Below are 24,409 nucleotides of genomic sequence, written 5' to 3'. Positions count from 1 at the left end.
AAACCTGAGCTCACAATGCTCAAGAGCTTATGGTGATGCAATCATCATCTTGTATGATCCAGCTGCTGCCGCTGTCACTCTGATAAGACGGTGCTCGAATGGGCCATAAGCTCGTGACTAACTCACACAGAGAACTGGCTGCTTTTGTGGAAATATCCATCCTGTTCACAGAATCACAGAATGGTTGAGGTTGGAAGGGTTCTCTGGAGATCATCTAGTCCAACCCCCCCCTGCTCAAACAGGATCACCTAGAGCACATTGCCCAGGATCCTGTCCAGACAGCTTTTGAATATCTCCAGGGAAGGAGACTCCACAACCTCTCTGGGCAACCTGTTCCAGTGCTCTGTTACCCTCACAGTAAAGAAATTTTTCCTTATGTTCAGATAGAACGTCCCGTGTTTCCGCTTTTGCCCACTGCCTCTTGTCCTGTTGCTGGGCACCACTGAAAAGAGTCTGGCCCCATCCTCTTTACATCATCCCTTCAGATACTTATACACATTGATAAGATCTGCCCCGCGCCCCTCAGCCTTCTCTTCTCCAGGCTAGAGAGTCCTAGCTCTCTCAGCCTTTCCTGAAAGGAGAGATCCTGCCGTCCCTTCATCATCTGAGCAGCCCTTTGCTGGACTCCCTCCAGTAGCTCCATGTCTCTCTTGTATTGGGAAGTCCGGAACTGGACACAGTACTCCAGATGCAGCCTCACCAGGGCTGAGTAGTGGGGGAGGATCACCTCCCTTGACCTGCTGGCAATGCTCTTCCTAATGCAACTCAGGACACTACTGGCCGCGTTGGCCACAAGGGCACGTTGCTGGCTCATGGTCAGCTTGTTCACCAGGACTCCCAGGTCCTTCTCCGCAGAGCTGCTTTCCAGCAGGTCAGCCCCCAGCCTGTACAGGTGCATGGGGTTATTCTTCCTAGGTGCAGGACTCTGCACTTCTCTTTGTTGAACTTCATGAGGTTCCCCTCTGCCCATCTCTCCAGCCTGTTGAGGTCCCTCTGAATGGCAGCACAGCCCTCTGGTATATCAGCTACACCTCCCGGTTTTGTATCATCAGCCAACTTGCTGAGGGTACGCTCTGTCCCTGTTTTAGATCTTGAGACTGAGACTCCCCCACAAACACCCATATATCCATAAAAAAACCCAAAGAAAAGGATATTGCAACAATATACTACACCATCTTTTCACATGTGTAATTTCATGATGCAAAGAAGGTTTAGGAGAAGAGGAAGCTAAAAGGAGATACCTGCAGAAGAAAGGTACCAGTGCAGAAGGACTGAGAGAAAACTGAACTCCTGGGGCAGACACATGTGACTTCTTTATAAAGGATTCTGTTGTGCTTTTCCCTGTTTTTAACTGTGAAGACCAGCAAGTAAGAGCAGTAATTAATGTTATCTAAAACAGATGATAAAATCAGTCTGAATAATTTAGGGTTGAAAAGCCCCCAAAATCTGTGGACTATTCACATCTGGACTCCTTACAAGAGGAGATTCAGTGTCCTGCTTGTGATTAGCATTTCTTATGGCTGGCTCGAGACAGCTTCCCACTCAGCACGTGCAAGCAACACTTAGGAAGCAACTGCTCATCTCTCTATTGACTGTACGGGGAGTAAAAGTATTCTGACTCATCCTGGTAGCACCGACACACTCATTTTAGATGTTTTGGTGCCAAAAGTGGGCATCTAAATTAGGCAATATGAAAGTATGCTTTTCCCTTGAAGGGCACCTAGCTTCTTGAAAGGGTAAGTATTCACAGTCACTTTCAAAGCTCTTTCTATCCTGCAAAGATAATGGTACAACACTCAGTTCCAGCTACAGACTTCAGACCTCAACTGGAAAAAAATCAGAAAATGCACTTCCTGCTCTGATATGCCCTCACACCATCTAGTCTAGATTCTACTTTTCACTTATTTTGCTGAGAAGAAAAGTTATTCCAGGTGAAAAAAAAATCAAAATCAAAAACAAAAACAAAAAACCCAGGCTGATTAAGGTTTAGACAGATTCAGCAGACTGCTCCCCACATTAAAGTGTTCTCTCAAAGGAAATTTTGCTGATGCCATGGCAAAGGGAAAGAATAACTGATGGCGTAGGGATGGGAATGGTCATATACTCAATTAGAATGTTTTCGAGCAATTAGACCAAGTTTTTGAACACCTCCTCCCATGCTACTTCATCAGTTGAGGTTATCTGGAAAATTGCGAGGACCATGTAAGTCTTGGGGCCATGTAAAGTGCCAGATGGTCAATGTCTGGATAGCAGGTTGTCATGGTAGTGGGCCAACCATAGGCAGAATAGTTCAGTGGAAAAACAGCATGACCATTCAAAGACATCTGGAATCCCCTTGAGTCTATTAATTCCCTGGGAAGCATGCTGATAAAATGCTTGCAGGGAGAAAGAAAATATCTTCAAGATCTCTGAAGTGTCTGCTTTGTGTTAGAAATGAAATTTATTCCAGGCACACAGGGCAACAATGATACCAATGCTTTGGTCATTATTCATAGAGTATAGCCAAGGTCATGTGGTCTGGCTTTATGACTAGAAGTTAGAAAATCTGGTACTGTAGGCTTAGTGCAAACATGGATAAGAAAAATGTGCTGCAGTTAAACCCTATTGTGGATAGAATACTGGTCACTCAGTGCTTTGAGTAGGTTTCTTTCTTATTCTTTAAATGAGACTATATACATATGCCTTTAGATCAGGAATCTGGACATTTTTGCTTAAGTAAAGCATCATCATCTGGCGTATACTAGGATCAAGTTCTTTACGTGTTCTTTGATAACACAAAGCATGATGCCGTAGAAAGGGAGTGCTGTATTTTACTATGTAAAGTGGATTTGCTAGTTTGCAGTCCCTTCCCTTAGTGACAGTTGCTATTGCAATCTCCACATCTCAGTGGTTTTCCAAGAATTTCTGCGATCCAGCTCAAGAGCTGGCTCTCCAGCTAGGTCATGCTTTTATTCTGCCATCTTCTTGCTGTGACACCCAGAAGCCTCTTCCAGCCTTGAGTAATCACTTTCATTGGAGGTCAGTATGGAAACTTGCTCTCTCTTCCCTCATTTTTCTTGATTCTTAGTCATGTTTATGAAATTATTTTTCCTCAGTCTCTCACTGCTTTCCCCAGCCCTCTTTCTATTACCTCCACCTCTTCCTCAAGGTGCAGCCTTTGCTGCAGCTGTATTTCCCAGGCACCTGGGCAACTTTTGCCAGGCTATTTGCTTTGGGAATTTCTTCCAGATTCTTTTCAGCATCTCCAGCCTCTGCCCTATTACTGCTTCCCCTCTTTTTCCCAAGGAAGCTTTTCTGTCCTTCTCTCCATGCAGATTTTCTTCCTGCTTCCTCTGCCCTATCAGTAACCAGGTGGCTTCCAAGTCCAGATGAACAGGTTCAGTCTGTCTTGGATTCCCTGTGTCCTAACATTAGATACACAGCCACTCCCTCATAATACAATTACAGGTCACTGCCAGTTCTCTCTTGCATGCTTAGATTTTTTCACTTAATGACACAAATGCATAATGACGTAAGTTTCTAGAGGGCCCTTCACCCAAATGTTGATGAAAGCTAGATGCCTATCCTCTCTGGATCATTAAAAATCCTATACATGGCATACCATTATACAGGTTCTTACAAACCATTCTTTTTACTTGTTTATAATATTATTATACTGTTAATAATTACTATAGTTGTTGTCTTTTAGAATTTATATTACTTTATCTAAACATGATGTTCTAGATTTCATGCTTAAAAGTGAATGTTTAGTACAATCCATGGGCCATTTCTAAGTGATTCGGCAGATTTTTTTTTTTTTTTTTTTTTTTTTTGGTAGCACAGAATGAAAGATTTCTTGTGCATAGCAAAAAGGCAAAGGATTTTATTTAGTTTTGGATCAGGACATTTGAGTAGGGGGTCTCTGAGACCATTGGTTCCCACTGGTCACCTTCAGGTTATCGAGCTTCAAAGAAGCAGTACTACCTGCCTGACAGCTAAACTTTGCCAGATGCATGACCCAGGATGACAGGAAACATTTTTTTCTGAACCATTGGTCTCATTTCCTATCTTTGTGTGGTGAATGGAAGCTCATCTGTCCTAAAACCAATGCCCTCTATAGAGATCAAGCCAGTAGAAAGTGTTTTCAGAGTACAGACCCCTCAAGAGTCCTCCTGTCCTCTCAACTACTTCAAAACTCCCGATGCTTTGAAGCAGGCCTAAAAGATTTACAAGAGCTAAGTCTTGCTTAGTTTCCATGAAGTATAAGAGTGAACTACCTGGGAAGACTGATTTTCCACACTGAAAACATAACAATCTCCAAACCCAAATCAAATGAATGAATTCAAGAAAAGTTTTGTGTTGTTCCAGATAGATAGAAACTTTCTGGATTCTTTCAAAGTTTTTGACAAATCGTTCAAGCCAAATGAGCTGATCACATCTTAAAACTTACTTAGGCTTACACTCTTTGCATAGGAAATATCGCAAAAGTTAACAGAATGGGAAAGTCATGAAATGGTCTGTGCACTAGAAATATGCAAACAGGCCAGATCCTGAGTGTTTTAGCTAAGGGAGCTACAAAATTTCTGTCCTGACTGTCCCAGGATTAATTTGATGAAGTTCTCATTCCTTGTCCCCATCTAAGCTGGCTATACCTCAAACAAACAAACAAAACAAAAAAACCAGTGCCTGCACATCTTTGAAAAATGCCACCATGTGAGGGAAAAAATGCACTGCCACGCTTGCTGGGTGTGGAGCCAAGCTCCAGCCCCTTCTGAGGAATTACTAGCAGCCTGCCGGTTTTGGCATGGATCCTGGTGCAGAGCATAAAATGGGCCTTCTTGTCCAGCCAACCGTGAACGCTAAATCCTGTCTTCCCTCTTCTCTGTGGTCCAACAGTTGCCCTGTCTGCACTCTCAATGTCATTGAGAATTGCTTTAATAAGCAACCCTGTTTCTTCAAGAAATAGTAACAGTAATAAAAGACCCTACATATTTTTTAAACTACTGCTGTATGTTGCTAAAGCAAGTCTCCTCTGAATCACTGCTTTTAAGATGGTAAACAATTTAATTTTACCACAGCAGTGTTTTCATGAAACAGCTGCTTCTTACTGCAATGATACATAAGTTTCTTTTGGATATTCAGTCACAAGGAATTAGCTCTTGGTGCAGCCAGATCAAAGCCATATGTGGCTCACTTGTAAAAGCACACTTCTTTCAACATTTTTGTAAATTGAATTAATCAGCAATCAATGGGAAAATGCACTGAGATCAGTTATTCAAAGAGGAGGAAGGTCTAGAGGTTAGGGCATTAGTTCAGACTTTGGGACACGGGTTCAGCTCTGCCCTCTCTGGCCTTACTGTGGGACCTCGGGGAGCTCGGAGGTGGTGGGGAGAGGTCACTTTGTCACTGCTTGCTCACTAGCTGCGGCACAGTGCAACAGTATTTTCTGCCGTTCAGCGAGTGTTGCTGAGGTAAATATACTCCTCATTAGAAGGAGCTCACGCATTACTGCAATGAAAGAAACATCAGTTTCTAGCAGAAAAGGGGACCTCTTCCTTGCCAATTACAAACACTACGTGCTTTCATGTGCTGCCATACGAGAGGTGATTGTACGTACACTTGCATACATATATGCAGATGTTTACTTACAAGTTATCAAGCTTCTCCCTGCTTTTCTTAACTATATTTTCATCACAATATATTAAGACTGAGAAACACTGGAAAAACATGAGTCATAGGATTGTTTAGTTAACTTCTTGTCAGTTAAAATCTACTGGAAACAAATAATGAACATTTCTAAGATTGTGGATTTTTCTAAGACAATTTTTCTAAATAAACATAACACTTCCAAACCTCATTGCTTAATGATGTTACCTCAGTATTCTGCATTCCTTTTTTTTTTTTTTTTTTTTTTTTTTTTTTTTTTTTGCTTAGAACACAATAAACATCAGTGGGAATACCATGAATTCACATTAAGGTCTGAAAGCAGGGGGTTTTTTTTGTATTGAGTAAGATAAAAGTGCATGGCATTCAATTATTTATAAAAAAAATATTCTTTGCTGGTTTACAGATATGATAACAGAGACTTGCACAGACATCCTTTGTCAGTCAGATGTGAGAAAGATGCCAAAAATAAGACTAAGACTATATTCAGATTCTATATCTACCAATTGTGGGTATAGTCAAATAGTAATTGCAGTTCTGCATTTTGAACCAATTAAGTTAACAGCAACACTAGAAAAAAATAGAAAAATAACTTACTGGAAACAAGAGGAAAAGACAACCATTTGAAAACTAAGGTTGTGAACTGCAGGTCTTATAGAAATACTTCAGGGAACCTGGACTCGTTCTCTGCGACGAGTGAGTGGTTCATGTAGTGCCAGTGCAGGAGAAAAGCTTTGCCACAGGCAGGGCATACCAGGATAATTCTGTGTTTTCATAAGAAATTGATACAATTCCTTTACTTGGTTTCCCGAAAAGCAATAAAACTTTGACTGTGATCCAACCTGGGAAATTATTATTTAGGATAGAGGAGGCAGAGACTAGTATAAGAAGGCAAGGACTTTTAAAAAGGGCAGATGATATTCTAGTTGCGATGAAAACAGGAGTTTTGCTACAGGGAGTTACCAGATGAGTTGAAGAAGCAGCCCTGGGACTAGATTTATTTAAATGGAGTATTTTAATTAAAGAGCTGATACAACTTGTGGCTATATATGAATTTAGTCTGTGGCTGGTACTGGGTGAAAGGCATTGTCCACATGGAGGGGACGCCATGTGTGGTACTGGATTAACTGGGTGGTTAGTGAGATGGCCTCCAGGAGTGCTGGCATAGAAACCGATGGGTTTGGTGATCAAGCAGAGCTGGGATTATTTCTTTGTATCCCCATGGCCCTGACAATGCCTCCTGCAACTCCAAAGCATTGGCAAAGCCTTCAGACACGCTACGTGCCTTCCCGGCCCCAGGAACTTGACATGGGACACGTGCAGACAAGGGTTTGTCAGGGTAACCAGAGGAAAGGAAACCCCATCTTATGAAGAGCTACTAAAAGTGCTTGTCTTGGTTAGCCTGGGAAAACACAGCTGAGCACAGATAAAATTGCTCTCTATAAATATATCACAGGGTAAATGCTAGAGAAGAAAAAGACCATTTCAGCTAAAATTTAGGAACAGAACAAGTGGGGCCATAAATAAATATAATCTAGAATGTAAATGATATTAAGCTATAAAGAACTGGCACAGTCTTCCTCAGGATTGGGGTGGGGAGGCAGCAAGAAATGTAGCTAGTTTTAAAGTGAGACTTGCATGCTCTATGAAAATTGCCTGGGCCGAAAGGGGACTAGGATAGAAGAGGACAAGTCTCATGACACAGGGGTACCTTTTAGTTGTTTGTTCTTGTATTCCTCATTTTAAGCAAAGCCCTTGATTAAAGCAGGTTAATCGATTTCTATTTCAAGCATTTTTTTTCTTTCCTTTTATTGCAGGTTCAAACTCTTTTGGCTACTGCTACTAAAGATATGATCTGACATGCTTACGTGGGGTTTTCTATTGGTCCATATTCTATTTCAAAACATGCTCTCAGTAATACTCGTCACTGATAGCAAAGCATGTTTCTTATCACTGGGACTTCTTATGAAAGATTTCCCAAAATGATTTTTCATATTCTGAATTTGTATCTGACTTGTAATTTTCCAGTGTAGATTCTGTACTTTATGTAGCAATGCTATTGTCCCTGATACAGATCATTAAATATCTGCAAATGAAATGGAGACACATGCGGCTGGCTTAATGGTCAGGCTTTTGCAGTGCTCAGCCATATGGAAGGTTTAGCAGTGGCTGCTGCAATGATTATACACAAAATATGAAGAAGACATTTCTTAAAGTCCAGATGTATGGTAGAGCAATGCAACCTTTCCATCATGTCTTGTAGCTGTGATACTTTTGAGATGTAGGCTGGTGTTAAAATAAAGGAAAATGACAGCTCCATTTCTGCTCTGGACCACTCAGAACAATGACACAGGATGTTAAGTTGAGAAAATAAAGAGAATTTCAACACATAGTCATAAATCAAGGACGTAATTGGAAAACAAGTAGAGGTGGCCCCTCGCAACAAATCATCCTGTTTAAGCATTTTCATGAAGAAATAGTATAATCGTTTGGGTAAAATTTCAGAAAAATGTGAGATATAATCTCACAATTATCTGAATAATTTGCAACTCCCTGATAAAATCATAATGCAGAGCATATCTTAGTAAATAAACTTCTCTAATTTGCTTAAGCAAAATGGCATGCTGAGTATGCAGTTCAGTACATCTAGTACAAGAATGAAGTTACAGCATGTGCTAGTTTCAGATTTATTCAGAGTTAAAAAGATGTGACTGAAACACTTTTATCCAGGAAACAAGTACATTCTCCATTACAAAATTAAGTAACCACGTAAGCTTACATGAAGAAAAAGAGCATGTGAAAGCCACAGACAGCACTGAGTTGAGATTAGTACATGCAAAGATAGAGATTTTGAGAACAAAAGTCTAAGGACATACTTTAATTTGTTGATATACAAGAGCAGACAGAAGATATTAAAAAAAAAAATCAATGGCATTGTTTGTTGAACTGTTCTGACATTTATTTTGGATGCTGGCAATGTCTTTTGACTTTTGGTCAGTTCTTGAGATAAATTAAACCTGCATAGATTACAGGGGGAAAAAATCAACACAAGAGGTTCCTTGACAATCTCTGAATTGGAAAACCCAGTTAACAAAGAAGATATATTGATCTGGATTGTGCCAGACAAGGCAATGTCTTTGCTTACGCAGTATTAAGAATAGCTGCAATACTGGCAGGCTGAGAAAGAATGGGGTTTTGCAGATACCTAAGCAGGATATCCAGTTTAAATAAATGGCAAACAGATAGGACTTCTACTTTTTGCAACTGTATGCTGCTCAGCGAAGTTAATTATTGGGCTCAGCATTTCTACACTCACCCAGAATAAAAGCAAGGCTTCTATTTGTGCTTTAATGTCTGCAGGATTATGCAAGCTGTTTCAACTTCACAGGCACACTTTCCCATTATCAAATAGCACTTAGCAAGGCTTTGAACCCCCTCCAATCAGTGTTACTCAATCCACGTCCCCACATCTGAAGAGAAGCTGCACTTAGGCGAGCAGGTTTGTCCGGTGTGAAGGATGGTGGGAATCCCAGGAACAGCGCCGTACCACAGAGAGAGAGTGCTTACAGAGACCTCGGCTGTAACTTTATGATGCTGCAGGGGTGAGCCAGGTCTGCACTATTCTTGCTTTTTTGGGGGGGAATATATATACTCTTTCCATAAGCAACTGCTACAGGTGATCACTGGATGGGGATTCCTGGGCAAGACTGACTTTTGCCTTGACTCATTACAGCCCTTCTTACACTCCTCCTCCAGCTACCAAAGCTTCCCTGGCGTTTTGGGACTGAGTACCTGTCCCACAGACTCAGGGACATAACTGCCTCCAAGGACAAGAGCAAAATCTCCAAAGTAAGCATCATTCAGTGCAAATAGGGGTGTTAAAACTGTAGCCTGGGGTGAAGAGCTGAAAAGCAATGGAACTAATGTATTACCAGTTGAAAGAGCTCCTCTAGAAGAGTGCTTGAGTAGATGCACTCCCTGGCCCTAAGGGCTGCTACTGGGCAAAGCCCTGTTTCTCATGCTGGTGTGTTAATAGGGTGTTGTGGCCATTAGCCTCCGCTGCCCTGCGGGGAAGAGGAGAAAAATGGAGGAGCTACAAAAGCTGGCCCTAGAAAGTCTGTATTTGTGCTCCCTCCTTCTCAGATGCTCCATTGTCTCTCCTACAGAATAACTAATTTTTCTCCACATCACATGCAACACTGCCTGTCTTAAGCATTTATCAGCCCTGGATAGATCTGTGCCAAACATCAGCAAGGTTTCCTATTTCCTTACTGCTTTTACAAATTGGCATGGTGATTTTCAACTAGGAAAATACATTACAAGATAAACAAACTGAGATACTGGCTTCAGCTTAACCCAACTTCCACCTCAGCAACTTGTAGAAATTTCCCAAGCTACATAAGCTGCAGAGCAGCCAGGGCATGGGACACTGTTACACGGTCTCTCACTTACCAATAGCTTCGGCCGTGCAGGGTCAGCTCTGTTTCATTTCGTTCTCAGAGGCCAGTTGCAAAGATTCACTTACATCCAAATGTCAAGGTTCACAGGGTAAATGCCATTCTCAAGGCTGTTTTTCCAGGGAAGAGTTTTTGAAGAACTAACCGGCAGAGAGAAATAAAACCCCAAACACCCAAACCTATCCCGGTGAAGACCTCCATAAGCCAGCCCTAGCAGAGCTCCACCTCCCAGCCTGAGGGCTGCCAAAGAAGACACTGGGGAGCTGTGCTAATCCCTAATTAAGTTTAATCTGCACTAGGAAAGGTCTGTTGATTTAGCTAGATAGGTAGAGCAATGCTGAAAGTTCAGTCCCAATGCAAGCATAGTTATAAGAGACAAAAAAAAAAAAACCAAAAAAACCCCAAAACCCCCACCCCTCTGAGAGCATAATTTATAGTAGTTTAGCGAGAAAAATAAACTAATTTCAAAGCAGAGGTTTCTTTTGCGTGAGCAGCTGCACCAACGATACATGCCACACTGCACGAGTGACCTCTGGAGCAGCTGCAGACACCGAGTCCTCTCCCGCCGTCCCCGAGGCCTCCCTGCAGAGAGCGAGGGTCTGCTGGCCTGCAGGGCAGCACCTGGCGCGGGGCCGCGGTGGTGGCAGCGGGAGGGCTCCCACCCGAGCGCAAGGCCCGATGCTCTGCCTGAGTCCCAGTGTGGGGAAAAAAGTGGATCCCATCTTAGGTCCCCGTAAGAAACTATGTGCACAGTGTACACACTGTGTGTGTATATATACACACATAGATATTCCTGTATGTGTACACAACCATTCAGATTTTGGCCATTGAACCCATTTTGATAAAATAAGTATGCTTATGGCTGGCATGACTGCACCAACGAAAGCTGGTAAGCTGAATCAACAGGCAAGACTTATCGAGAGAGGTCTAGAAGAGGCAAGGGGAGAAATAACCTAATACAGAACCTGCAATAAAATAATTTCTCTCTCTCCTTTTTACTCTAGCAGCAACAAGACAGATTCTTTCTGCTCTGCAAGACTGATTATCTCTGCAGTTACTTGGGATCCCAGGGAGAAAGTGAGTCCAGACCCGCATTAACCTGCTGTCCACTGGGATTTGACACTCAGGTGAGGGACCTGAGCAGATCCCAGAGTCAAATCTCCCCCCATCCCCCTTCATTCTTGTGTATTGATTACTTTGTTTCTAAAGGGGGTTATTCATATGCAACTGCTATTTTGACATTCTCATAGGGCTTACACATCCAAGGGGAGAAAACTTTATCATTTTAGGGACCATAGCTAGTATTATAGCAAAATAATATTAAAGAAAATGTCACTGAAATTGGCAGAAGATCAAAAGACCTGGGTTAATTGGCTGACACACAATAATAATCTCATAAAATAGCCTTGTCTCTTGGTCCATTTGAAGAATGGATGCTACTTAAAAAGTACTTCAGCAAACCTCAAAATGAAATTATATGAAAAGCATAAATATAAGAAATGAGCTTTTTAATAAACTAGTCTCACTGGAAATGCTGTAGACAGTAGAAATCTATTTCTAAGAAATCAGGTCATTGCTCTGATTAAATCTGACATAGACACGAAAGCATACATACAAAGCCTGCATTTAAAGAAGAACAATTTTGCTTCTCCACCATGCTGCTAAGAGGTTACTCTACATCATAGCAATGCCTTTGAACCCTGCTAGTTTTGTCTGAAATTCGCCTGAGGTGACCCACATCTTTTGAGGTATAGGCATAGGTTTGTTTTATATAAATTTAGAACAAGAATGTTTTTTTATAGACTAACTTGTGGCATTTAGCTTTAATCCTTGCTTGCATCAAGGTGAAACAATTCCTGCCATTAGCTACCAGAAGCATTTTACTCTCAGGGAGTCAATGTTGTGCTGCAGGGAAAAGTCATTTAAGAAATGCAACACTTTCTCTTCTGTGGGAAGAGCAGAGTAATTGCAGAAATGAAACAATTTTTTTCCCAGCACATCTTCTCCAAGAAAATGTGGGTGGGGAGCTGGGGGAGCAGAGAGGCATGCTGTCTGGCTGCGCACTTTATTAGCACTGCACTTGGAGGTGGGCTTACCACTGGTCACCCAAGGGAACACAGCTCCCCCTCAGCTGTAATGCAACTCCACATGCATAAATGCTACAGTAAGTAAAGCAGGTTGTAGTCTAGACTTTGGCTGTAAGGGAAAAATATGACTGCAGGAAAGACTGCAGGTTTCATGGGGTTGGTATTTCCCTGTCCAAGCAAGTGGGCAAACTGGAGTGGAGACTCACTGAAGTCTGCCACCCAGCCCCACGATCAGGGAACAGCAGCCCTTCCTGCATAACGCAGAAGGTGGCTGCGATGGATTACATCTCTTGGGAGCAGGGCTGGAGTGAAAAGAGAAAATTAAAGCAAGAAAAAGAACTGAGAATGTGCTGTGGCTGTGCACTATGTAAGTTTGTAGGTGACCTCTATTTCACAACTGGGACATCAAAGGCTGTAAAACCAGATGCTATTTAAGAGCAGAGAAATTCCCTTCATTTTTACTATAAAAGGACTGGCACACATATTTTATGAGGGATTTTAAATGGCTCATAAGGGGCTGAGGGGGAAGCCTTCAACACAAGTCCTCTGCTGCAAACACCTCTGTTTAAATGTCTTAAATTAGATTTTGTTGGAAAAAAGATACTGGCATGCTCATAACCCAACATACTTTCCATTATAAACTCATTTCTAGTGTAAACGCTGAATGTACAATCTATAAATAGCACCTTGGCTACAACATAGACTTTTATTATGTGCTCTGAATTCAGAAACAAAATTCGGGGTTTAGTTGATTTCTTGCTTTACAGCTCTTCATCTCTTCTATCATTTATTTACTATATCTTTACCTTTTAATAAAATTTCATAAGAACCTTCTTTAAATCATGTTCTTTTGACAGGAAATAAAAGATTTGTCTGTAGTGAGAGGACTCGCACTTTCTGTTCAGTGAGTAATAGTGTAGATCCTTGTTGTATCAGGGCACTACTAGCACTAAATCCCAAAAGGACAGTGTGGAATATGGTCCAGTATCCTTTAATTTAATATCCAACTTCTCTATGCTCATTTTCAACTTTTATGGCTATTAAGGAAGGACTGTCAGTCAATTGTGAATTTATCTGAAATAATTTCTTTCACCTTTCCTCAGAACATTTTCTTTTTCCTAATGAAAGTTCTTGATTGTTTTCCAACTTACTTCCACCTGCTTGTTCACCTCTTGTTTCAGAGTTATCTTTTCTTGTGTTTACCTGGAAAGAAAATAGAGAATAAAATCCAACTACCAAAATCATCTCTTTAAGAACTACCTGGAAAAAAAAAATACCTAGAAAATACTAAGCTTAACCTTTCTAACTTGTACCAAGGTTTTGAGAAGGCTGCTTTACAATATTTGGCAGGAATCAAGAACAAGGCAATGAAATCTGTGTGGGCATGGCTCCAATTTTGCTGGCCACCAGAAAAAAAGAAGAGCTATCTTACTTCTTTTCGTGGCTGGCAAAACAGGCTACTGAGTATTGTTGGAGGCAAATATTGCTTGTTTTTTAGCATGCAGCAAAGCACCTCATGAGAATGGTTAAACAACACTGACCATACTTCTTGATCGCTGAAGCAAATTTTATTAACTTCACAAGAGTCATAACAGTGATATGCTATAAATTCAGTAAAAATGTTCAACTAGCTGAGGCAAGATCCTGACCTGAAGCTGTCTTCTGGCAATGCAGTCCTTACTGCTCTGTTACATGGGATCTCATGGTGACTGTGTACAATAGCTTGGCGCTGGTATGCAGGATGCAGTCATTGCATAGATATTATATCTGAGTTTGTCACTATCAGTATATATTGATATGTTTGGAATTCACTACAAAATGGAGGTGTACAGCCAAAAGGAAGCCATATGATTCCCCTCTTATTCAAAACTGCTAAATAACTGTGTTCCTGAATGTAAGTCTTTATTTTAAAAATAATAATAAAAAAATCATTTTAACTTCCTCGCTACTTTATCAAATGATCCAATGCTTCTTCCCATCTTTGTAACATGATTTAAGACCTGGGGATAGAAAGTGATCCATAAGAACTAGATACAGTTTTCATGGTTGTGAAAATAACCTTCAGCACATCAGCTGATGGTGAACAGTGCGGTGGTTCCTCCCTGGCTCTGCAGTATTCTGCCTAGAACAGCAGCTCCCAGAGGGGCCCACAGCTGTTATTTGTCTCAAAGCTGTAAAAGTATAATGTAAGAAGAGTAACATTTATAATTTCAATACAACATGATTAATGTTTTCATGGGCAGAAGTACTTAGCTAGTTCTCCTGAGTTGATCACTACAAGTAGTTTGGTGGGTACATACACACATGCTGAGGTTGCAAAGGCTGCTGAGAGACCAGGGATTAAACCTGTGGTGCCTCCATGCTCCACTTCCACCCTCATGCACCCTCAATGGTGCATGTCACACCTACAAGCAGTGGGGATAGGACACTCCCTAAAACATCTTTTGCTACTGTTTGCCCAAGTCCCTGACTCCTTTCCTGAAACTCTCAAGTCCCAGATGTTATCTTCTGCAGAAAAGACCTGTCTTGTGACACAACAAACACTCAGCTCAAAATGTGAGCATGTTGTATACAAAATGGTTTTAATTTCAAATGAAATGTCTTGTGAGCACACTTAATGGTGTGCAAGGTCTTTCCTGGCCCTATGCTCCTTATGAAATAAGTACACACATGACATGCTGCACTGACTGGGCTGGAGTAGAGGAAGACAGGAGAAGATGAGGCATAATTCTGGTCCATGTGAGATGCATCTGTAGTGCAGGGTATAAAGACACGAGCCTGTTTGATATGTATAGGAACCAGGGTGGCTCAAGCAAACAGGCAGTTGCTAGGCCTGTTGGACTTGGCCTGGTCATACTGTGTTTACTTATGCCAGAACACAAAGAAAAGACTAATGCTGGCACTGCTTTGGAGGGCGAGTGGTGCAGCTGATGTTAGTGGAGCGAGAAAGCAGCTGCCACTGCACAGCTGTGGCTCTGCCTACTGCTCCTGTTCATCCTGCAGCTGGAGGATAGCTCTCCATGCCTCTTTCCTCTTGCTTTGCTACAGCCCTACCTGCCTCCTCGCCTTGCCCTGTGGCAGAGGAGGCCTGTCCAAGGGAAGGCCCAACCCCTTCTCCTCTGAATGACAGAGGTCATTGTCACCCTCAGGATTAAGAAGTCAAGAACCACAAGTGAACTTGACTTTGTGACATCTTTATGAAGTCCATACCCACAGAAATACCATCAGGAAATCTGCAGAGCAAGGACTGATGCACTAGCCAAGAGGACGCAAGGCTCTGTACACGTATTGATGGGTCAGACCTGGGGCACTGTCTGCCAAAGTGGCGTTGTGAAGGGAGCCTGCTTGAGAGACAGCTGATGGCACAGTCATGCCCAAGGCTACAGCTCAGCTCGTGGTTTGTGGCCTCTTGTTGCCTACAGGGTGGCAGGGCTAACCAGATGGCAATGCACCAGTAGACAGGAAAGTTCAGTTTCCCAAGCTTTCTCAAACTTATATTAGCCAGCTTTTCTAATGCCTTCCTGAATACTGCTACTCCAATTCCCAAGTCCCTCCTTCAGCACATGGAGGAATAAAATCACTACAACAGTAGCAATCTATCTAACCCAAGGTGCTGGGACTGAACACAAGATATATTGACATGACAGATGATCTTGGTGGCCAGCAAAAGAAATAATTTTACCTGCTTTGAATATGTGGTAAGAAATAGCTAGAAGTATTCCCATTAAGTCTATGAATTTATGAATTAATCATTTCAGAATCTATGTATATTTTAAAGGGAGGATGAAGTCAGAAAATAAAAAAGGGTATTATTGGCCTCTGAGTCAATGAGCCAGAAGACATTAGCATATGCAATCTTTACTGTAATTATTTAACATTTTTCAGGCTGCTGTGTTAACCTTTGGAAAAGTAAACAATGGAAAGTTACATGACTATTTTCAACAAAGTATGAGTCAGAATTGCCTTTTTTGTCTTCTTTACATGGAACAATAATCTCATTGCTCAAAGCACTTTGACCTGATTCTTCACTGCCTTCTAGCTTGTGCAGACATTTTTATCTTTACAAAGAAAATGCAAAATAGACAGAAAAAAACCTTCTTAAAGAAGGTGAATAATGGGGTTCCCATGCATTGAAATAGGTGCACAATTCTCCATACTAGACAGTACCTTATTTTTATTACTATATATATATTTTTTTAATTTTCACTTTGATCACTCACACTAGCTGTGTGAATTTGTTTTCTTTTTTTCCCCCATCTTCTCTCTGTAGTTTGTTGTGTTTTGTCTAGAAGCAATTGAAAAGTTTCTGGGGCAGAATGTGACTTTTTTTTTTTTAACTGTGTAATTCCCGCTACTCTCAAGATGCACCTATCTAAATTCTTATCTGTACCTGAGCTCCCATTTTCGTCTCCTTGCCTCTTTTAGCCTTTAATATGCAGGTATCTCTTCTTTATTGTAATAATGGCTATCTGATACACTGTAGATGATAAAACCCCTAAGTAATATGAGTACTAAGAACTATTCCAGCTTCCAGAGAACTTGCTATTTTGGGCTCAGTGACTAGCTTACTATAATTCAGTGTTGCATGTAGGCTCATAAACCCCTGTGGAAGTGTGAGTTTGGTAAGAAGACAACTATGGGACACCAGCTGAGCAGTGAGCCATGATGTACATGCGCCTTCCATGCAGGTACTCTGGAATCCCTTCATTGTAATCCCTCCCAAAGCCATTGGAGATGGCCAGTCTTAGACCATTGTCACAGGAAGAAACATATTATGGCATTGCCCTTGAGGTAGCAATATGCCTTGCTTGACTGAACTGATTGCACAGCCACAACTAGATGAACTTATCAGGCTACTTATGTGAATATCTGTATCTTCACAGGTACATCCTTGTGAAGAGGGGAAGTTCTATCACCCCAAGTTTATAGATGGAGAAGTGAGGCATTAAGAAGCTCCTGGCTTATTCAAGGTCATACAAGAACTTATGCCTGAAAAGGGAACTGAAACCATGTTTCTCAAGCAACAGTAAAATAACAATAAAATGTCTTAACTACTCAGTAATCCTTCTTCCCTGGTGCAAGTAATAAATAATTAAAATATAGCAATTAATATCCATTCTCAGATGCCTGAATGTTGTCTCAAATTAATATTGTGTCATATTCTGTCTGCTAGTGTAGCAACTACAATTCTCCCTTTTAAACAGCAAGACGTTAACATGGCAAAAATGATTCTCAAAAGTCTGTTGCTGACACTCCATTGTGCACTGAGAAATTCTCAGTCTTGGTGGCAGAGTGATACAAGCAGCACGGTGTTGGTCTTCAGAATTTCAATCAGGTTGCCTGACTAGTAATCGTACTAAAATTCCTGCAGAAATAAAATGATTAGCTATATTAGAAGGATACAGCAAGTACTAATTTATCCCAAATTTATCTGTTTCATGCATGTAAGCCTTTGGCTATCCTCTAATGTGATTTTATTTCAGAAGGGAATAAGCAAAGGTCAGAATCGTAGACAAATCTGTTGACTCATTCCTCACTGACCAAGCAATATACTACATGGAATATATTTGAAGTCATTTTGAGATTAAAGATAACACTTCAGAAGGCCCTTCTGGCACTAAATCAATCATGAAATACCTACCCATAGCTTCCTTACTCAATCTAGAGATGCAGATTCATTTAGCGCTGGAAGATTACATTAAAGGTCAAAGCCAAGCGCAATTAAGGGCTGCAGGATGGGAAATTGAGGAGTCAATTGGCAAATGTCATGTAAATGAGCTTCATGCTTCCTATATGTTGTCCTTCTTTGTTGAAAAGATCTAACTGACCACAGACATTGGGATTGTTCAACATTTGAAGGTGATAGTTACCATGCACAGAACGGGGGCACTTCCTCCTCATACGACTCTGTCTTTGTTCAAGGAAAAACAATATGGCAATTTTAATTTTTTTACTCTTTCTTTTCCTTTATTTTTCCCCTTCTTCTTTCCTTGAATGGCATCTGAAAATGTTGCTAGACTGGAGGTTTGCCATCATTTTGTAATATCTTGCCCCTCTTTATTCTTGTGCTCTTGTATATCCAAACAGCCAAGAAAGAATCTGTGGCACACTTTAGCTAAAATTAGTGACTCTTTTCTCATCAGTACCATGAGTCTACATGCTACGTGAACAAATACGACTTTGACTGTGGAAATGTAAATCATAGGATCACAGAACAATTGAGGCTGGAAGGGACCTCCGGAGATCATCTAGACCAACCCCCAACTCTAACAGGGTCAACTACAGCAGGTTTCCCAGGACTGCATCCACTTGGGTTTTAAATATCTTGAAAATGGAGACTCCACAACCTCTATCACCCACACAGTAAAAAAGTTTTTCTTATGTTCAGATGGAATTTCATGCAGTTCAGTCCATGCCCTTTGTCTCTTGCATTGTCACTGGCCCCCCTGAGAAGAGGATGCCCCTTTCAGTCTTGCTGAGCCCAGTCATATCAAGAATTGTCAGATCAACTCATGCAGTTAGCACACAAATTAGATTTAAAAAAACTAACAAGAACCTTGTAATTTACTTCTGCAGTTCATATTCAAGCTTTCCATTGCAAGCACAAAGGCCAAAGAGACTTTTCTTGATGGAAGTTAAGATTCTCATCTAATATTAAGAATCCCAAGCTGATGACCTAGTAAAACAAACCCACAAAATGTTATGAGAGTTACAAGAGTTCGTCATTATGCCTTCCATGATGGAAAAATATGAACAAAGTTCTTTTTAAGGTAAACCCATATAAATTTCCTCTTAGCTACATTGGTCTTACTGAAGTCTAGGAAGAGCTTACATATCTATACAGAACCGGAATTGCTTTTTGTCATTGTTTTCACATCTGCAAAACAGTGGCCTTTTCCTGAGAAGACAACATGCCTCCTCAAAAATTTGAGGAAGAACAAGCTGTAGCTTTTGACTGTTTAACAGAGTCTTTAAATTATCTTTTCGTTCATATTTGTTTGCACATTGCACAGTAGCTGAACTTGCAAACCCTTAAATGTAAAAGAGGCATACTCTTGCTTCTGTTTCTTCTCTGGATTATGAAGAAAAACTATAAATTTCCCAGAAGTAGATAGACACAATGGGGGCTGTGACTCCCCAAAAGCATGGCCATAGGTGGCATTTGTCTGAGTGTTGCTGGTTTAGGGGAACACAAAGAGCCAAAATTTATTGATGATCCTAGATCTGTAACGACTTTGGGTCATCGTTTAGTGTGTAGCCAAGTCTGATATAAGAAATATGCTAAATTGACTGTTTGGCATCAAAGGAACTCCAAGATGGTTTGCATCCACATTGGAGACCCCCGTCTCCCTCTCTAGATAATTTTGTAAGGGTAAGCTCTTGGCCTCTGACATGTGGGCTGCATTATTATACCACATCTGAAAGGTTTTGTTTAACTTTTATGTGAGAAACTCAATATAAATTGGGCAGTTGGCACTAATATAAAAAATTGCATAAAACCTGTAAATCACAGTTCCATGGCAGTTTCTGGAGTAATAAAATAAAATAACAAGAATGAATCAATGAATATCGCTGTCTGCAGAAGGAGGGATATTTTCTGAGATGACTATTTCGCACATTGCAAGTCACAAAAATAAGTACAGATTTGCTCAAACCCGTTATCAGCTATCAAGAAAGTCACATTTCCCCAGTATAATGTCAGGAGAAGGCTGAAGTCGAAATAAATTGTAGTTATTGAGTAGTGGTGCATTCCTGAACAAACATCCCTCAGATAAAATAACAGAATCTGCATCAATCATCAGATGTACCAGAAATAAGTCACCCTCACAACATGATTTGAAAGGATCTATGTCTTTGGAAATAAATGCTTATGCTTTCCCTTGACATTTACAGTGTTTTTCATAAAAGCTGTAGCTTTAATTTTCTGATAGGCTACCATTATTCCTTGACAATGTTCTATTCGAGTGACATTGTCTCTGAATTTTCTGTACATTTTTGCTACTTTTGATCCATCTTGAAATACAGTAAATCTAAAGTTTCTGTCAGCCTGATACCTAAAATGAATCACTCAATGTAGTGGCAAGCATAGGTGAGGATGCTTCTTTTGCCTCAGATTTGCAGTAAATGATTAAAAATAAGTAATTCTCAAGGCACATCTACCCAGATGAGATCTGAAGTCACACTGGCCTCAAGCGTATCTGCAAAGATCACATATTTGAATTACTACAGCCAGGAACTAAGAATTGTTCTTGTCATGAGCCGCAAACCCTGAAAACTTATGAACCTCTTTTGACTTTCTTAAATACTCTTCTGTGAGGTTTAGATGCCCAAACAACCACTGATTCTACTCAGAACATTCAAAAGTAATATCTTCCATAAGAAACTCTCTGTTAGTAGAATCGTAGAGAAACTGGCTTACAGGGAACCGCATTTTGTCTAGCCTGGTATTAAAACCTGAAACAACAGAGACCCCACAGACTTTTCAGGCAGCCTACTCCTGAGCTTTCTCATCCTTACATTAAGAAATCTCTTTCCCCAATCTTTCTTCCTGCAATATGCACCCGTTACTTATTGTTTTATCTGCTATAGACACAGGGAGCAGATTATTCACTTTATCTTTACAGCACCCTTTTATGATTTAAAGTCTGTCCTTCAATGTATTCTTCTTTAACCAAACGTAATAGGTTTTTCAGTTCCTTCAAGTCATGTTTCCTAATTCCTATCATTCTTATTTTCCTTAAGACTTTCTTTAGCTGGTCTTTACAGCTCTTAAAATTCAGTGCTTGACACTGGGAACAAGCTCAAACAAGACCTTAAACCTTATTCGTCTTTGTGTATGGTTTTGTTTTTGCAACAACGTGTCACTGTTGAATCATGTTCTGGTTGAGTACCCCAGAACTACTCCGAACCAGCTGTTCCCCATTCTGTATTTCTGTAGTTGACCATTTCTGCTAAATTTAGCTTATTGCATTTATTAGAATGATTTTTTTTCCAGATTTTTTTCTCCAGTTAGGCGGATCATTTTAACTTTTATGCATAGCTTCCAAAATGCTTTCCTCTCTCCTAGTTTTGTGTTGTCTAAGACCTTAACCGTATTTTCTATTCCGTTGTCCAGGTTACCAATAAAAATATTGAAGATTATCAACTTTGACTAGCCCTGGAAAAACCCCAGTTGATATGTGCTTCTATTTTCACAGTGAGCTATTGACTTCCTAACCAGTTTTGAAAACATATTACAATAGTTTCATCAAGACAATGTTTTTCCTAGCTTGCTTATGAAGAAGTTCTTTGTGCCACTATCATTCTCCCATCCTGCTGGGAACAGCCCTACTGGGTTTGGAAAGTTTTTCTTGTTGTCTGATTTGTTCAAAATGGGACATATAATAAAGTACAGATGAAATCAGATATGGAGGTTGCTTTTGAAAAATCTAATGGTTTATTCTTTTCTTACACAAAATAAATATAGAAGTTCACCAGCCTACCTGCCTGACTTGCTAGTAAAAGTGAAATCCCAATTTGGACAACTACTCTAAAACTATATAATCAAAGCTTTAAAGTAACTTAAGTTACAGTGACCTGGCAAATATTTAAATTTTGTTCCAGAAACCCTCAAACATTTTATATCTGAAAATAACAATGATGTGTTTGGTAATCTTTCAGGTTAAGCATGAAATTAAAAATGCGGAGCCTCATTACTGCATGTACAGCATCCCAGCTGTGAAAACAGTCTGAAGCCACGTCAGGCAATAAGGAGTGTTTACCAGAAGGTGGCAGCCCCATTATGGTCTGCACTACATGAACACACTCTCTCTCTCTCTCTCTCTCTCACACACACACACACACACACACACACACACACACACACACGTACGTATTACTGGAATTTCAGTCAAGTAACTACCGCACCTATTTGAATATTATTATTGCCTGACATGCTTCTTATAAATCTCTTGGTTGGGCCCAACACTATAATGTTTTCACAGATATTACAAAATGGGAAATTTTGGAATGTGCTTTTCCCATTTCTAAGCAGTTTCTTTAATGCTGTGTATGACTCAGGGTTTTTTTCTGCTTTTCTGAAAGTATGTTTATGCAAAAAATAATCACTACATAGATATTTTGGGGCGTGGCATGTATTTTCTTAAATATTAATAGATGAATGGTTGTTCAGTTCCAGTTGAAGAGTTTTGGGAATCGTTTTACCAATGAATGCTTTTTTCCTGCATTAAACATATTCTTCTGCATGTAAAGTCTACAGTTGCAGGCCTTGATTGCTCCAGTTTTTGTAAATGTGCATAACCTTACTTGAAAGAATACCTTACTGACATCAGTGAGGTACTAATGTCTATAAAGCTACACACATTTACAGGTTAGGTGCTTTACATATTGCTTTTTGATCAGCCATGTGAGAAATTGCAGAAGTCATTCTGCAACTAGATGAATGATTTTATTCACTGAGTCCTATCTGAGTTTCTATAGATTTCAGTGAATTACTAATGTAAGTAAGTTTTTTTATATATTGTTATGTAGGATCAGAATATAACAGCACACTGGTATTGTGCCATTGCTTTTGTGCATATGATCTTCTAAAACACAAATGCCAAGCAGTGATAGCCACTAACTAGGAGAATAATGAATCACCATTTTTAAAACAATGGAGGTAATAGTCCGTGTGCTAAAAACTGCAAATCACCAGTGGGCTGCCATTTAACACAATCGATTTTCAATCATCAGGCTCTGAAAAATGAATTACACTTTCTAACAGGGCATGTGAGCATATGTGTACACATATGCATAGAAATACACAGACTCACTGCTGTGTATGCCTATAGACATTATGGTAGGGAAGGAATACTAAATGTAAAGGAATGTTATTTGTAATAGATGCCATTGTATCTTATGGTACACTGCACTAATACCTATTGATACACTTGACAGGAGAAGTCATCAGGTAATGTGATATAAGCAGCGTAAATTAACATGACATAACACATGCAGAAGGAAAAAAAAACAAAAAAGAAAGACTTGCCTAATACATTTACTTGTAAAAGTATAGACCAGGAGTGATCAAATCCAAATTTCAACTATCTCTAAATAACTTTTTTCATTTCCCTCTGGAGTACTTTGAAACATTTGTCTTCCACTACTTAGATTTCTTCCAAACACATTTCTAATCTAACCTGTCTCCATTGCCCATATGGTCGTTGTACATGATAAGCATTTAAAGGAATTAGGCGATATTATTAATGGAAAGCTGTCTCAAGATAATGGTCTTCTGCTATTAGACAAATGCCAAGATGACATTTTCTGAAGCAAGAAGCATATATCTAGTGACATTCTTCTATTCTCATGATTTTATTTCTATTATGCCAGACTATTAATGATGTGGATTCTGTCACCACATGTGCCCTGCTCTAGAAATGGCAGTGGCTCAACGTGCCATTCATGGAAAGCTCACTTGCGGGAGCTCAGTGGCCTTGCAGAGACTCTCATCACTGCTGCTGGGGTTGGACCCCGGCAGCAGCTCCTCTGAGTCTCAATTCCAGGCTGGGATGAGCTAAAATGAAAGCCACCTATGGAAAGGCCATAGCCACCTGTGAAGCATAGCTTCAAATCAATTAGCCCATTTGCCGCTGTGGCGTTTTACCTTCCTAGAGTTTCATTTGTAAACTTCGCCTGATGAACGGGAAGGCAGGGTTCCTTCTCATTTTAGCTGTTAACTCATGCATCATGTTAACAACCTCCTATGATCATATTTCATATAACACTTGAGAAAAGTTTTCAAACTATTCTGCGTAGTCTTCAGTCTGATTACTGCTCTGTGATTTTCTATTGCATCTTTAAAATGTTTGTCTTCAGAGCCATTGATCATGTTCAAGATTTCCTCTGTATTGTACTAATTAAAAGGAAACAAAGAACGTGTTTTCAAAGCAAGGGAATGAGGAGGACATGGAAATTGTTTGTTCCATTAAGTGTGGTGTTGTAATTCAATTTACCATTCAGACAGTGACGAAAATCAGGAGCGATCAAAACACAGAGAACTTGATTTTGTGAGGTATTTTAGTACCTATTTGCTCCTTTAGCCACTGAGAATAAAGTGCAGCTTCATTGCTGGGTTTAGGTGCCGAGGACATGTCCTCAGTGGGAGCTGTGATGACGGAGGAGTTCCAAAAAAGCTTAGGAAGAGGGAGCATGTAGCTGGTCACAGAGCATAAAAGCAGT

At 40.3% G+C, this 24,409-nt stretch overlaps 1 protein-coding gene across 7 annotated transcripts in view; it reads right to left on the bottom strand.

Moving 5' to 3' along the window:
* LOC135323424 (hyaluronan and proteoglycan link protein 1) overlaps positions 1-24,409 on the bottom strand; it is a 69,155-nt gene that overhangs the window by 40,142 nt on the left and 4,604 nt on the right. For 4 of the 7 annotated variants that reach the window (XM_064502890.1, XM_064502891.1, XM_064502889.1 and 1 more), the window contains one exon: positions 13,339-13,390. The exons of 2 other annotated variants lie outside the window; for them this stretch is intronic. In XM_064502890.1, the coding sequence (XP_064358960.1) occupies position 13,339 (1 nt within the window). In that variant the 5' untranslated portion in view covers positions 13,340-13,390. Of the gene's footprint in view, positions 1-10,095; positions 10,310-13,338; positions 13,391-24,409 lie in introns of those variants that run through there. One more of the 7 variants, XM_064502894.1, reaches the window with a different exon arrangement.

The sequence above is a fragment of the Dromaius novaehollandiae genome, chromosome Z (assembly GCF_036370855.1).
Source record: "Dromaius novaehollandiae isolate bDroNov1 chromosome Z, bDroNov1.hap1, whole genome shotgun sequence".
Lineage (NCBI taxonomy): Eukaryota > Metazoa > Chordata > Aves > Casuariiformes > Dromaiidae > Dromaius > Dromaius novaehollandiae.
This window is presented reverse-complemented; position numbering and strand designations above follow the sequence as displayed.